The 15,939-nt window shown below is 45.8% G+C and overlaps 1 protein-coding gene across 5 annotated transcripts in view; it reads right to left on the bottom strand.

Moving 5' to 3' along the window:
* Positions 1-8,910: 8,910 nt before the first annotated feature.
* The window catches only part of LOC139365123 (far upstream element-binding protein 2-like), a 9,059-nt gene continuing 2,030 nt past the window's right edge, over positions 8,911-15,939 (bottom strand). For 2 of the 5 annotated variants that reach the window (XM_071102532.1, XM_071102533.1), the window contains exons 4-18: positions 15,531-15,567; positions 15,308-15,366; positions 15,102-15,173; positions 14,941-14,998; positions 14,579-14,750; positions 14,191-14,289; positions 13,913-14,020; positions 13,667-13,769; positions 13,403-13,515; positions 12,633-12,944; positions 12,321-12,424; positions 12,093-12,172; positions 11,336-11,557; positions 10,817-10,992; positions 8,911-10,612 (exon numbers count right to left, since the gene is read on the bottom strand). In XM_071102532.1, the coding sequence (XP_070958633.1) occupies positions 10,604-10,612; positions 10,817-10,992; positions 11,336-11,557; positions 12,093-12,172; positions 12,321-12,424; positions 12,633-12,944; positions 13,403-13,515; positions 13,667-13,769; positions 13,913-14,020; positions 14,191-14,289; positions 14,579-14,750; positions 14,941-14,998; positions 15,102-15,173; positions 15,308-15,366; positions 15,531-15,567 (1,724 nt within the window). In that variant the 3' untranslated portion in view covers positions 8,911-10,603. Of the gene's footprint in view, positions 10,613-10,816; positions 10,993-11,335; positions 11,624-12,092; positions 12,173-12,320; positions 12,425-12,632; positions 12,945-13,402; positions 13,516-13,666; positions 13,770-13,912; positions 14,021-14,190; positions 14,290-14,578; positions 14,751-14,940; positions 14,999-15,101; positions 15,174-15,307; positions 15,367-15,530; positions 15,568-15,939 lie in introns of those variants that run through there. The other 3 variants (XR_011626539.1, XM_071102534.1, XM_071102535.1) reach the window with 3 other exon arrangements.

Genomic DNA, 15,939 nt, shown 5'->3' with positions numbered 1-15,939 from the left:
TGCAGCATTGCGTTACAGAGGCAGTTGCAGTGCGTTCTGTGTGGTGGAAACGTTGGAGTTATAGAACGTATGCATCAGACTGAATGTGAAGACGTTCTGTGTGGTGGATACGTTGGAGTTATAGAACGATTACATCAGACTGAATGTGAAGACGTTCTGTGTGGGGGATACGTTGGAGTTATAGAACGTATACATCAGACTGAATGTGAAGACGTTCTGTGTGGTGGATACGTTGGAGTTATAGAAGGTATGCATCAGACTGAATGTGAAGACGTTCTGTGTGGTGGATACGTTGGAGTTATAGAACGATTACATCAGACTGAATGTGAAGACGTTCTGTGTGGGGGATACGTTGGAGTTATAGAACATCAGACTGAATGTGAAGACGTTCTGTGTGGTGGATACGTTATAGAACGGAGTTATAGAAGAACGTATGCATCAGACTGAATGTGAAGACGTTCTGTGTGGTGGATACGTTGGAGTTATAGAACGATTACATCAGACTGAATGTGAAGACGTTCTGTGTGGGGGATACGTTGGAGTTATAGAACGTATGCATCAGACTGAATGTGAAGACGTTCTGTGTGGTGGATACGTTGGAGTTATAGAAGGTATGCATCAGACTGAATGTGAAGACGTTCTGTGTGGGGGATACGTTGGAGTTATAGAACGATTACATCAGACTGAATGTGAAGATGTTCTGTGTGGGGGATACGTTGGAGTTATAGAACGATTACATCAGACTGAATGTGAAGACGTTCTGTGTGGTGGATTGTTGGAGTTATAGAACGTATGCATCAGACTGAATGTGAAGACGTTCTGTGTGGGGGATACGTTGGAGTTATAGAACGATTACATCAGACTGAATGTGAAGACGTTCTGTGTGGGGGATACGTTGGAGTTATAGAACGATTACATCAGACTGAATGTGAAGACGTTCTGTGTGGGGGATACGTTGGAGTTATAGAACGATTACATCAGACTGAATGTGAAGACGTTCTGTGTGGGGGATACGTTGGAGTTATAGAACGATTACATCAGACTGAATGTGAAGACGTTCTGTGTGGGGGATACGTTGGAGTTATAGAACGATTACATCAGACTGAATGTGAAGACGTTCTGTGTGGGGGATACGTTGGAGTTATAGAACGATTACATCAGACTGAATGTGAAGACGGCCTGACAGAAATGGTAGCAGAAGGTGAAGGTTGAACTGTTGTTGAACACATCCAGATGATGCTGCGTACCATTTTGCGTAATGACGCTATCATGTGATCGGGGTGTAGAGTAGTGACTGGCTCCAACTGAAGCGAGGCGTGAGAGTGAGCTGGAAGGAAGGAAATTATCATTAGATTTAGATTTTTTCATTAAGTGAACGATATCTGGCCTCCACAGTTTATTTTAATTAAATGCTCCACACATTACCATCCTGTGGATTGTCGATCCTGTGCTGTCCTGAACATGACTCTAGAACTTCCCATTCCTGACAGACCTGTTCCCATGTCAACCTCTGATGTACAGTTTCAACACACATTTGAGTGTAGATACTGTATACACACACACATGTTCATACACTCAATAAAAAATTCTGCAGTCTCTACACATAGATGCTGACCCATCAGTACACAGACACACACAGACACAGTCCCAATAAGGTCTGTATGGCACAAGTCTGCTGTAAGCACAGATACCACACATGCATGGATGGGCACACAATCACCGGTCCGGCATTGCTGCACAAAGGACACAGGGTGAACTTACACACACACACTCACCCGACCCATGGAGTGAAGAGTGTTTGTTGTCACTTGAATGGATGTGTGTATTGAACAAGGACCTGCCATGTTTCTCTGTATTGGTGTCACTGGCTGACAACAGGGCAGCGCAATGTACATGCCAACCTAAACTACCCTCCAACAACTGTCTGCTGTACCAAGGTGGTCCTGAAGATGTGACGGTTAACAGTTTGTCCTCCCTTACCCAACCCTTCCCTTACCTCCCTTACCCAACCCTAGAGTCAGCAGGAGATGGGGCATGTGGGTGACAGCAGATAGACTGTAAAGAGAGTTGTGTGTGTTTTTGATGCCCGTGGGGTGTGTGTGTTTTTGATGCTCGTGGTGTGTGTGTGTGTGCTGGGTTCCTACTGCTGTGCTGTATTTTTAGGGTGCGATTGAACATGCGTGGATTTATGTGATTGTGTGTGTGTGTGTGTCTTGTAACGTGTGTCTGGTTGTACGATTGTTGAGTCTGTGCTTCAGAAGAAGTGTTGACTGTATATTTGGTGGATATTTTCAAAGGCATTCAAAATCATTTTGGGTGAATGTTTTTATTGGTTCTTTTTAATTAGATTTGTTCCTTTCCTGAAAAAGAGTGTCGTGGTTTTGGGGGTTCCTGTTACAACCACTCACACACGCACACAAAAGATAAAACCCTGGTTTAAAGGTGTTTCCATGTCAACCCCACAGATGTGGAACAGTAGTCCCACCATTTCTCTCCGCTGCAGCGTCCATCTGCCTCTGCTGCTGAATGTGCAGTTCTGTAAAGAGAGATCTGTTCAATATATATTCCTGTTTGTGTTTTCAAGTGCTTCATTGCCATCTGTTTTATTGGTTTCTGTTGAGACCTTTGTGGCCTCTTGTTGTCCACACGTCATTGCGCCAGCCTTATTTTTTATGTTTGTTTATCTTTTTCATTTCTGATTTCAAATAATTACTTTGTTTACATATTCCAAGAAGAACTGTGCTGGACTGAGTTAAAATGCGATAATATAATTATATATATGTGTGTCACTCTATTTCCTTTTCATTGTCACAAAGTGAACCTTTCTTGTCTGGTGATGTGGTGTCAATCTGTCACACACTAAGTATATTTTGTGTGTATGTGTATTTACTGAGAGTCGTTATTGAGTGTGAGTATGTATGTTTGATTTCAGTTCTCCTCAAATGAGCTCTCCATACATACACGCGCCAAGGGTCCTGCTTCGTTTGCACAGTCACAGTCAATAACTGTCCTTTTATATGGTGAGATGTCAGTAGCCTGATCCCAAATATGTTTGTACTATCTTGCCAACTCTTGGTTTGACAATGACCATATAAGTTGGCGAGACAGCACAAACTGATCAGGTACCAGGCTAGAATATAACAGTTCTGCCTATTTATCACAGACAGTCTCCAATTCGAGATCCCTATAGATCTCTTTCATGTACAGTACTGTATATCTGTGTCTGATGGAATCGCAGCACACAGGTGTAAGGTATTCTGAGGAAAACCCTTACAGTCGGTGCCATTGCTGTATGGGTTTAGCATGGTCCCAGATCTGTTTGTGCTGTCTTATAGAAGTTGGAATGACAGCACAAGCAGATCTGGGGTTAGGCTCGATGTGAAACGAGACAGGGGAATCAGACACCCTATCTTCCTCTACATCTCTCATTCTGTCTCACTCGTTTCCTTCCTGCTAAAGTTTTTCTGCTGTTGTTTTGTTGTTGAAGCCATTTTCATAGAACATTGTCCACCTCGATCAGTTCGGTTGTTGAACATGTATTGTATGAACATTTCATTGCATTTAAGTGTCCCAAGAATGTTTTCAAAGGCAGCAATGCATATCTTGAGCACGCAGCGTGGACCTCTAAACCAGCATGTTTAACACTCTGGGGCGTCTGCTGCTACCACAGCTGATGATATATCCTCCCATGTCCTGCGGATCTCCCGATACGATGGCCATTCTTTTCCAGACAAAAATGTTTGTCATTTTTATAGAGTTCAGTTTCTTACTTCTAAAAACAAAAACGGTATTGTGTGGCAGTGTTTTATGAATTTGGTCAAATACACGTATGACTGTGCCTTTGGGAGGTTGTAGAATGCACTTCAAATGTTTTTAATTTTAAAGATATAAAATAAATTAAGAATTTTTTAAGTTGTCATACCCTTGCCCTTGTTTTCTCCTCTGAAATGTACAGACTAGTTTCCGTTGGAGCAGGATGTGGGGACTCTACACTGTACTTTCCATCACAGTGGCTGTGGTGCATTCATTAGTGCAAACTGTTTCAGAAAATAAATGTTTATATTGGACAAATGTATGTAGGTCCCCACCCATTTCGTCCAGTTTAATTCAGTTTGGTTCCTAGTAAATACACCCCTGGTCTGTCACATAGTCTTTGTGGTAAGCACTGCTCAGAATCAAATACAATTTTATTTTTCACATGCTTACTTACAAAAGAGCTCAGGTTCAGCTTCCTGTCCCCTTTCGGTGTGACAGGAATTGAGAAACTGTAATACTAACACACACACACACCACACACAAACGAACACAGTAAATACATTTTCCTGAAAACAGACTGTGGTCAAGTTACGTTGGGGTCTTAACCTACATTGTAATAGATTGTGGTGAAAGCACAAGGCTTTAAAGTGGTTTACTTACTCTTTGATAGGCATTTAGTTAATGTGTTGTTGTTGTCTACATGCTGGTACTACTACAGTTAAGGTAGTCTCGCTGCTCTCGCATAGCCAAACAGGCACTAATTAACCTAGAACTCTGGAAGTAAATAGGAATTTGTTCTTAACTGACTTAAAGGTTAAATAAAAAGGTGAGGCTATATGAGGCAGCTCTCTAGTGACCCCTAGTGGTAGCAATGGGATAGTAATTTAACTAGGCCTACTCCAGACAAACCCTAGGACGACACTGGGCCAATTGTGCGCTGCCCTATGGAACTCCCAATCACGGCCGGATGTTATACAGCCTGGAATCGAACCAGGTACTGTAGTGACGCCTCTTGCACTGACCAACTGGCAGGTGTCTTCCCTGACATTTTCAACATGCCCCTGATTGAGTCTGTAATACCAACATGTTTCAAGCAGACCACCATAGTCCCTGTGCCCAAGAACACAAAGGCAACCTGCCTAAATGACTACAGACCCGTAGCACTCACGTCTGTAGCCATGAAAGGCTGGTAATGGCTCACATCAACACCATTATCCCAGAAACCCTAGACCGACTCCAATTTGCATACCGCCCAAACAGATCCACAGATGATGCAATCTCTATTGCACTCCACACTGCCCTTTCCCACCTGGACAAAAGGAACACCTATGTGAGAATGCTATTCATTGACCTCAGCTCAGCGTTCAACACCATAATACCCTCAAAGCTCATCACTAAGCTAAGGATCTTGGGACTAAACACATCCCTCTGCAACTGGATCCTGGACTTCCTGACTGGCCGCCCCCAGGTGGTGAGGGTAGGTAGCAACACATCTGCCACGCTGATCCTCAACACTGGAGCCCCCCAGGGGTATGTGCTCAGTCCCCTCCTGTACTCCCTGTTTACTCACGACTGCATGGCCAGGCACGACTCCAACACCATCATTAAGTTTGCAGATGACAAAACATTGGTAGGCCTGATCACCGACAACAACGGGAAAGCCTATAGGGAGGAGGTCAGAGACCTAGCCGGATGGTGCCAGAATAGCAACCTATCCCTCAACGTAACCAAGTCTAAGGAAATTATTGTGGAATACAGGAAAAGGAGGACCGAGTACGCCCCCATTCTCATCGACTGTGTGTAGTGGAGCAGGTTGAGAGCTTCAAGTTCCTTGGTGTCCACATCACCAACAAACTAGAATGTTCCAAACACACTAAGACAGTCGTGAAGAGGGCATGACAAAGCCTATTCCCCCTCAGGAAACTAAAAAGATTTGGCATGGGTCCTCAGATCCACAAAAGTTTCTACAGCTGCAACATTGGGAGCATCACTGCCTGGTAGGGCAATTGCTCGGCCTCCGACCGCAAGGCACAGCAGAGGGTAGTGCGTACGGCCCAGTTCATCACTGGGGCTAAGCTGCCTGCCATCCAGAACTTCTACACCAGGCGGTGTCAGAGGAAGGCCCTAAAAATTGTCAAAGACCCCAGCCACCCCAGTCATAGACGGTTCTCTCTACTACCCCATGGCAATCCGTACCAGAGTGCCAAGTCTAGGACAAAAAGGCTTCTCAACAGTTTTTACCCCCAAACCATATGACTCCTGAACAGGTAATCAAATGGCTACCCAGACTATTTGCATTGTGTGCCCCCCAACCACTCTTTTACACTGCTGCTACTCTCTGTTTATCATATATATATACCATACCAAGATGGCATCACACAAATTATCAATAAACCTACCAGGTCCCACCCCAAAGCCGTAAACACGGGCACCCTCATAGATATCATCCTAACCAACTTACCCTCTAAATACACTAAATACAACCAAGATCTCAGCGATCACAGCCCCATTGCCTGCATCCGTAATGGATCAGTGGTCAAACAACCTCCACTCATCACTGTCAAACGCTCCCTGAAACACTTCACCGAGCAGGCCTTTCTAATCGACCTGGCCCGGGTATCCTGGAAGGATATTGACCTCATCCCGTCAGTAGAGGATGCCTGGTTATTTAAAAAAAATGCCTTCCTCACCATCTTAAATAAGCATGCCCCATTCAAGAAATGTAGAACCAGGAACAGATATAGCCCTTGGTTCTCTCCTGACCTGACTGCCCACTGATAAATCCACTATAAGCATTTCTCTATGGCTGGCCATACTTTCCACCTGGCTATCCCTACCCCGGTCAACAGCACTGCACCCCCCACAGCAACTCGCCCAAGCCTTCCCCATTTCTCCTTCTCCCAACTCCAGTCAGCTGATGTTCTGAAAGAGCTGCAATATCTGGACCCCTACAAATCAGCCGGGCTAGACAATCTGGACCCTTTCTTTCTAAAATTATCTGCCGAAATTGTTGCAACCCCTATTATTAGCCTGTTCAACTTCTCACGTCGTCTGAGATCCCCAAAGATTGGAAAGCAGCTGCGGTCATCCCCCTCTTCAAAGGTGGGGACACTCTTGGCCCAAACTGCTACAGACCTATATCCTACCTTGCCTTTCCAAGGTCTTCGAAAGCCAAGTCAACAAACAGATTCCCAACCATTTCGAATCCCACCGCACCTTCTCCACTATGCAATCTGGTTTCAGAGCTGGTCATGGTGCACCTCAGCCACGCTCAAGGTCCTAAACGATATCTTAACTGTCATCGATAAGAAACAATACTGTGCAGCCGTATTCATTGACCTGGCCAAGGCTTTCGACTCTGTCAATCACCACATCCTCATTGGCAGACTCGATACCCTTGGTTTCTCAAATGATTGCCTCGCCTGGTTCACCAACTACTTCTCTGATAGAGTTCAGTGTGTCAAATCGGAGGGCCTGTTGTCCGGGCCTCTGGCAGTCTCTATGGGGGTGCCACAGGGTTCAATTCTTGGGTCGACTCTTTTCTCTGAAAACATCAATGATGTCGCTCTTACTGCTGGTGAGTCTCTGATCCACCTCTACGCAGACAACACCATTCTGTATACTTCTGGCCCTTCTTTGGACACTGTCTTAACAACCCTCCAGACAAGCTTCAATGCCATACAACTCTCCTTCCGTGGCCTCCAACTGCTTTTAAATACAAGTAAAACTAAATGCATGCTCTTCAACCGATCGCTGCCTGCACCTGCCCGCCCGTCCAGCATCACTACTCTGGACGGTTCTGACTTAGAATATGTGGACAACTACAAATACCTAGGTGTCTGGTTAGACTGTAAACTCTCCTTCCAGGGTCACATTAAACATCTCCAATTCAAAATTAAATCTAGAATCTGCTTCCTATTTCGCAACAAAGCATCCTTCACTCATGCTGCCAAACATACCCTCGTAAAACTGACCATCCTACCGATCCTCTACTTCAGCGATGTCATTTACAAAATAGCCTCCAATACCGTACTCAATAAATTGGATGCAGTCTATCACAGTGCCATCCGTTTTGTCACCAAAGCCCCATGTACTACCCACCACTGCGACCTGTACGCTCTCGTTGGCTGGCCCTCGCTTCATACTCATCGCCAAACCCACTGGCTCCAGGTCATCTACAAGACCCTGCTAGGTAAAGTCCCCCCTTATCTCAGCTCGCTGGTCACCATAGCAGCACCCACCTGTAGCACGCGCTCCAGCAGGTATAGCTCTCTGGTCACCCCCAAAACAAATTCTTCCTTTGGCCGCCTCTCCTTCCAGTTCTCTGCTGCCAATGACTGGAACGAACTACAAAAATCTATGAACCTGGAAACACATCTCCCTCACTAGCTTTAAGCACCAGCTGTCAGAGAAGCTCACAGATTACTGCACCTGTATATAGCCCATCTATAATTTAGCCCAAACAATTACCTCTTCCCCTACTGTATTTATTTTGCTCCTTTACACCCCATTATTTCTATCTCTACTTTGCACATTCTTCCATTCCAGTGTTTTACTTGCTATATTGTATTTACTTCGCCACCATGGCCTTTTTTGCCTTTACCTCCCTTATCTCACCTCATTTGCTCACATTGTATATAGACTTATTTTTTCTACTGTATTATTGACTGTATGTTTGTTTTACTCCATGTGTAACTCTGTGTTGTTGTATGTGTCGAACTCCTTTGCTTCATCTTGGCCAGGTCACAGTTGTAAATGAGAACTTGTTCTCAACTTGCCTACCTGGTTACATAAAGGTGAAATAAATAATAAATAAAATATGCAAAGTCACTTTAACTATACATTCATGTACATACTTCCTCAATCAACCCGACTAACCGGTGCCTGTATGTAGCCTCGCTGCTGTTATTTTTCAGTCTTTTTATTTCTTGACTTAACTATTGTTCACCTAATAGCTTTTTTGCACTGTTGGTTAGAGCCTGTAAGTAAGCATTTCACTGTAAGATCTACACCTGTTGTATTTGGCGCACGTGACAAACTTTGATTTGTTTGACCGATGCGCCACTCCGGATCCCAAACACTAGTCTTGCACCTTGATAAAGCATTATGGAACACACTAACTGAAACAAAACTGGACACACAAGTTAACAAATGTTGACTTTTCACCCTTTTAATTCAACAGAATATTGCTGCTGGTGGTCATTTTATTCACAATACCAACACTGTGCCTTGCAAAATGCAGACTCCAATACAGTGCCCAAGCTGCCATTCTTCCTCAAGAGTTAGTGATTCAACATGTCTGGGTCATGTTCATTTGGGCACACAGTACCAAAACGGTTTGCAACAGAAAATGTGCACTTATTGGACAAGTCCAGGTAGTCCCTCCCTGTTTCAGTCTGTTAGTCCCTTATGAATACAACACTGAGGTTAACAACCTCAACAACCATAAATTGCCATCTTACTCATGACTTCAACCATAGCGTATTCCAGTGCAACCATAACTCACTCTGAATAGGGCCAGGAGTTTTTCCCTGACCAGGGACCCTAGTTAGGGTTGCAAAATTCTGTGAACTTTCAATAAATTCCCTGGTTTTCCAGAAATTCGAGTTGGAGGATTCTGGATTTCCTGCTTATTTCCTCCTGATTCTTGGAATCCTCCTACTGGTATTTCAGGGAATTTATTGAAAGTTCCTGGAATTCTGCAAGCAGCCCCGTTTAAAGCCTATAACTATGGCCAAAGGTTTTTCCCTGGGCAGGGATAACGCCTGTCCCCAATGACCATCAGAAGGTGATCTAACTGGTGGGAGGTCAGGACGTCTTTTATTGGAACTTTATTCAAAACAATTGAAAAATAAAAAACAAAAACGTACAATGTAGAAGACCGTGTCACAGATCAAGGAAAAGTAAAACTTCTAACACCATTCGTCTCCCGTGCAACAGGTTGAGTTAAACAGACTAGTGTTATGGGATGTATGCAGTAGGTAACTTCCCACTGTAGATGTACCCGTGGTTATGTTAACTAGCATTCCACAATCACTGAAGTCTTCCGCTGTGCAAACACACAAAGACACTCATACAGACACTCACGTTTATCGTAACTTGTGGGGACACATTCTAAATACTGTAGTCACACACACACAGAGAAAACAAAAATATAATTCACGGAACATAAAATCAAAACCAAAGCTCAAAATGTATGAAGACCAAGCAACTTAGGCGATGGGAATGTTCCAAATGAAGGAGAAATCAAACTACCAAGCAACTAAAATAATCACCTTCAAAAGCAAAACCTCCCACTCTTAATCATTTTACCATTAACGTCATTGATTGTAATCTTTAGAAATCAATGTTAATTTCAGTAAATGCAGTATTAGTAGTGTAGGACTAGAAGGAAGTCACTTGAATAGACAGTTTGGCTGTGGTAAATACAATTAAAAAGGGGAAAGTGGGATTTCATTGGGTGAGTGATGAGCATTTCCGGAAGTAAATCTGGCTTTCATGGTTTCGAGTTCAAATCTCCCAAGTTCATGTTTTTATTGACAGATAAAACAAGGGAAGATTTCAGGGAACCAAAGTGAAAGATAACAGTCCCTAGAAATCCATCCCATTATTCAGCTCCCAGGCAAAGCAATAGTTTGTTCTCTTCGCATATTTATTTAAACAAGTGGTGAGTTGGATGGGGAAAGGGGAGGGACAGGGAAAGGACTGCCAGCTCAGAATCCCTTCAGAACAAAAAATATATTATTTTTTATTTATTTTTTAAATGGCCCGGATTCTGTTGACTGGTTGGGTTAAGTGGTAGTAGCCTTTCTTTATTCTCGCTCTTTATGAGTCTCAGCCGAGCCTCTCACTGTGTCTGGAGAGAAAGAACAGAGTAAGAGTACAGAGTCAGAGAACCACAACAACCAGTAACATCTTCAGCCTGGATGCCAAAAACAGACTGCAACCCAGGCCAGTACACCTCAGGACAGAACGCACACACCTAGGCAACATACAACACACAACTTGTTAGACATACACATCTGAGAACTGTCACAGTACACTCAGGGTGTAACTTTACCTGCTGGCCTTGCTGAGGGGTAGCAGGCTGTCCTGGGGCCTGTCCTGTTTGGCCGTAGTAAGCAGCCTGCTGCCTGTAGTACTCTGCCCAGGCTGCACTGTAGTCCTGCTGGCCTCCACCTGGGGCTGCTGGGGCACCTGCTGCTCCTGGCCCTGCTGCAGAGCCTTCTGCCTGGGCTAGGGGAGCAGAGGAGAGGGGTCTTATGGATGAAGAAGAGATATGCTATGATCGACAAGGTTAACATGAAAGATTCATGTTCTTAAAGCACTGGTTCACTTCAAAATTAAAGTTTGTCAGATGATTTTAGACCTTGAAAGTAATCTAAAGTCAAGCGTAGTCAACAGCCCACAACAGTAGAGACAGCTATACGCCTCGATACAAAATGACATGGGAAAGATAGACACGGTCTAAAATGACTAAATTAGACAGTGCCCATCTTTCCTATTCTAAGAGGGAAACAACTGCCATCTTTCCTCCTGTGGTGTTATTCTAGTAACTATAGTGGACCAGTGGTCTCACCAACACCCATCTTCTTGTAGTATTCCTCCCAGGCCTTGGTGTAGTCAGGCTGGCCCCCAGGGGTCTGGCTGGCCTGGGGCTGGTCTCCAGGTGCTGGGCCACCAGCGGTAGGGTTGGTGGGGGGCTGGCCGGGCCCTGCTCCCCCTGGCTGCCCTCCCTGGTAGTACTGGCCATAATAGGCTGCCCAGGCTGCGTTAGGGTCCGCGGCACCGGCTGCCTTGCCTAAAAAAGATGGCAGTTGGAGGTGAGGTCCTCATAGGGCTGAGCGTGCCCTGCTATCTGCCTGTGCTTAGAAACCAGGGGACAGAGAGAGATAGGGGGAGTTATTATCAATAGCCAACACAGAAAGACATTCTCCCATCACAGATGATTTTGATAATAGTTGCAGGGTTATGTACCACTAAAAGCTAGCCTGGCCCCAGTTTGTGCTGTACTCCTATGGACATTGTGACACCAGACAATGGAGTTGGCAAGAGAGCAGAAACATATCTGGGACCAGGCTAACTAAAACCTGCTCTCTGTTGTAACCACTGTTTTGAGATGACAAGGAGATAAAACTATATAGTAGGAAACCCCAAAAGAGACCACTGGTAGGCTGGATGGAGTTGACTCCATATTGCTTTCCCTTTCTCAGTCTTTTCAAATAAGTGATTACAGCGAGAGAAAACATTGGGAGGCCATTGAAAGTTATAGTTCCAATGTAACCATTTCCTGTCCACAGTGAGGGTCTGAAAGTTCAATGTTGCAGGTCACTCACTGGGGTCGTGGGTTACTTGGGGCTGCCACTGCTGGTAGGTGTTGCCCCAGCCCTGTGGGGGGTAGCCATGAAGACCTCCACTTGAGAGGGATAGAGAAAACCCAGTTACTAATCAGTAGACTTCCATTGGTCCAATCAATGATTGTATCGTTGTAATGTAACATTTTAGCCAGTAGAGGCCTGTAAAAGCCAGAGTTTGGGATGACTACATTTCCAGTCTCCACTCACTGTGGTCCAGGGGCTCCTGGGGGTCCTGGGTTGTAGGGACCAGGATTATAGGGACCCATGGGGCCTGGTCCACCAGGACCTGGACAAACAGGACAGAGGGGACCCTGGAAAGCACAACCAGTTAGATGCATGGACATGAATGTTCACATCTATGGTGAAAAGACTGAAAGCAACTCAATTGCCAGTTTGACTCCATTGATTGTGCGTTGAAGCAATCATGTCCATTTCCCCAAATGAGTTTCCCAACACCACAAACCCATCCATCCATCCTTCAGCCCTTTCCTCCTTACCCTGAGCAGGAACCCTGCATACCTCGATCTTGTCCTCGATGAGCTGCTTGGCGTGATCTATCTGCTGCGGAGAGCCTCGAATGACAAAGAGCTTGAAGTTAGGATCCCCGTTGGGGGGCAGCTGGCGGGAGATCTCCACAAAGGCCCCAGTCTGCTGGTTGATGGCCTTGATGTTCTCCCCGCCCCGTCCGATCACCAGGCCACACTTGTGGGCCGGAATGGAGAAAGTCATCTCCCCTCCTCCACCACCAGGGGGACCCCAGCTCCCCTGGTCCCCTCTGCTGCGGCCCCTGCCGCCACCACTCGGGGACATGCCTGGAGGCCCGGGAGGACCCTGAGAAGGAAGGAGGGTGGAAGAGAGAGAGAGAGAAAAGGAGGGTGGAAGAGAGAGAGAGAAAGGAGGGTGGATGAGAGAGAGAGAAAAGGGTCTTAATACAATTTATATTTAAGTCCTGGTCCTGGACGTCAGAAAGTCAGTTTGTTTAAAATGAAGATATTTACCTCCTAATAACAGTAATGTACTGAATGGGGAATTATGGGAATGCTCTCGGACTATCATTTGTCTAGGTTATGGAGTCCATTTGTTTACAATGTTCCATTTGTTTACAATGTTCCAGTGGTTCACTAAATGTGTTGAATGTTGTATGTTCCACAAGGCACAGCATCATGGCAGCTCTAATACACTTGTATGTAAACAGTTCCAAGCTGGCATGTGAGCAGTGGCTGTTTTTCAGATACTCTACGTGTGTGTGTGTGTGTGTGTGTGTGTGAGGTATGTACCCCCTGTCCTACCTCCTCTCTGACCCTGATGCTCTGCAGTAGCTCCTGGATGATCTGGGCAGCATTGTCACAGCAGTCTGGTGGGCCCATGATGTGGGCCATCTTATCAGGACCTGTGCCATCATCTGCAACGACAGGACATTTCCTCTGAGACTTGTGCAACACCACAACCAGAATGTAGAGCTTGTTAGTAGACACCACACAACTTGTGAGTAAACCGTGTAAATGAGTCGAGTAAAAGTAGTTCATACGACATGACTATGAAACGTTATATACCTGGTTTAAACTGTATCCTAACTCCTGCGTCGTTCTGAATCTTCTTGATCATCTCCCCGTTGCGACCAATCACCACCCCGACAGAGTGTCGTGGCACTGGAACCTAGCCAATCAGAGAGCAGGTTAGACAGCGCCAAATAGATTAGACTGATAGCTATAGGAAGGTGCTCACTCTCATACAAATAAAACCTGTGATGGGGAATGTGAGTCCCTCTCCACACACACACACACCTCCCTCTCACTTACGTCCATGGCTCCCCCACCTCCCCCCATGCGGGAGCCATACTCGTTCCTGTCTCCGAAGCCAGGCTGATCCCTCTCCCTCAGTATCTCCTGCACCAACTCCATGGCTTGCTGGGCAGACCCACAGGACACATTTTCTAATTCAAACAACTTTATGAAGTCTCCTCAGGGAGAACAGCATTAGCACATCAAAAGTTGCTACCAAATCCCCCATCTGCAGAGCTGCAGTACAGCATGCCAATTCAATATGGGATGCAGATTGTAGCAAGGCCTTGTGTTACCTCCACTTTGTATGGCTCCCCGATGATGCGCAGGGGCTTGTCCATGTTGGGTCCCTGAGACGCGTCCTGAATCAGGATCATCTTCACTCCTGCTCGCTCCTGTCAACGCCGCAGACAGACAGCATGGTCAGCTCTGCTCAACCAACTGATGGCAATGATTCACTCAACTCTCACTCACATGGCCCATGAAACACTTGTGTAATGACATACGAGATTTTCCTGCTTATATTTATTTATTGCTCTGTAGATTTAACAACCCAAAAAATGATTTGCATGACTGCACACATCAGCCTGTTTGCGATGAAACTGTCAATATCTCAAAACACACACGTCAATGTGTTGTGGAACACTTCTCTGGCTACTGGTGAGGCCGACTGTTTGTATATACCTGTAGCTGTTTGATGGTCTCCCCTCCCTTGCCGATGATGAGGCCAGCCTTGCCTGCGGGAATCATCATCTCCTGCCCTGAGCCACTCTGTCCATTGGTCGCCTCGTGGAAGGATGAGGGGGGCGTGCCCCTCCCCCGAGACACAATCTCATCCAATAAAATCTTGGCTTTCCTAGTCAGAGGGGAAGAGCGAGAGGGGTGGGTCAGCTCAACTGATGAGTGCAACAGCACACATTAATAGTGGAACTACAGAGATATGCCATACATAAAGATAGCGCTGTGTAAATTCAGTGGCTAGAGGTGAACAGCATCTTGTGATAACAATACAAAATGTCACAATTAGCTAGTAGGATCTCACTTACTGTATGGAGTCTGGGGACCCTGTGAGAGAGACACTCCTCTCTGGTAAACCTCCACTGTCTGAAAACAACCAACAGTCAATTACACACACACACGAAGAGAGTTCAACTATAGCTCTGGTTCTAACCATTGACTATAAAGGCCACACTTGCCAGTCCCTCACCTGAGGCTATCTGAACCTTGCAGCCTGATTCCTGCTGGATCTTGTTGATCTGTTCTCCGCCCCGGCCAATGACTGGAGGAGAGGAAGAGGGGAGAGCTGTTAGTTTTATTGATTCTGATGTTCATGATGAGTCCAGTAATGTTCAAATTCAACACATGAACACAAAAAAACTAATCCGGTGACCATGTTGGAGAAAGTGCACTTACTGAGTCCCACCATTCCATCAGGAACACTGTACTCCTCTGAGGTGGTTGTGAGCCTGGCACTGTGGGAGAGAGAAGCCAAGCACAACAGTTCGTTATCCAAATCGTCAACATATTGTCACCATTAATCTTCTGCTGAAGAACTAATTCCAATCACCTATTCCTATTCCACTTCATTTTAGAGATCTACTTGGATTGTTATGGATTAATTATGCTAATGACTTACCTCTGCTGGGCCAGTGCTGCCAGTTGGGCTCCGATAGCTGTAAAAGGAAAGAGAGAAAGAAAGATATATAGAGAGAGGACAGGACTCAGATTACTGACACACTGAAAAATGAGGACAAGACAAACACAGGTGATGCTCACAGTGACAGACCAGGGGAGAGGGGCCGGATAGTACAGACACCGACCAGGGGAGAGGGGCCGGATAGTACAGACACCGACCAGGGGAGAGGGGCCGGATAGTACAGACACCGACCAGGGGAGAGGGGCCGGATGGTACAGACACCGACCAAGGGGAGAGGGGCCGGATGGTACAGACACCGACCAGGGGAGAGGGGCCGGATGGTACAGACACCGACCAGGGGAGAGGGGCCGGATGGTACAGACACCGACCAGGGGAGAGGGGCCGGATG

Source organism: Oncorhynchus clarkii, chromosome 13, assembly GCF_045791955.1.
Source record: "Oncorhynchus clarkii lewisi isolate Uvic-CL-2024 chromosome 13, UVic_Ocla_1.0, whole genome shotgun sequence".
In the NCBI taxonomy this organism is placed as follows: Eukaryota; Metazoa; Chordata; class Actinopteri; order Salmoniformes; family Salmonidae; genus Oncorhynchus; species Oncorhynchus clarkii.
The sequence above is the reverse complement of the archived record's forward strand: the minus strand, read 5'-3'. Positions and strand labels throughout refer to the sequence as shown.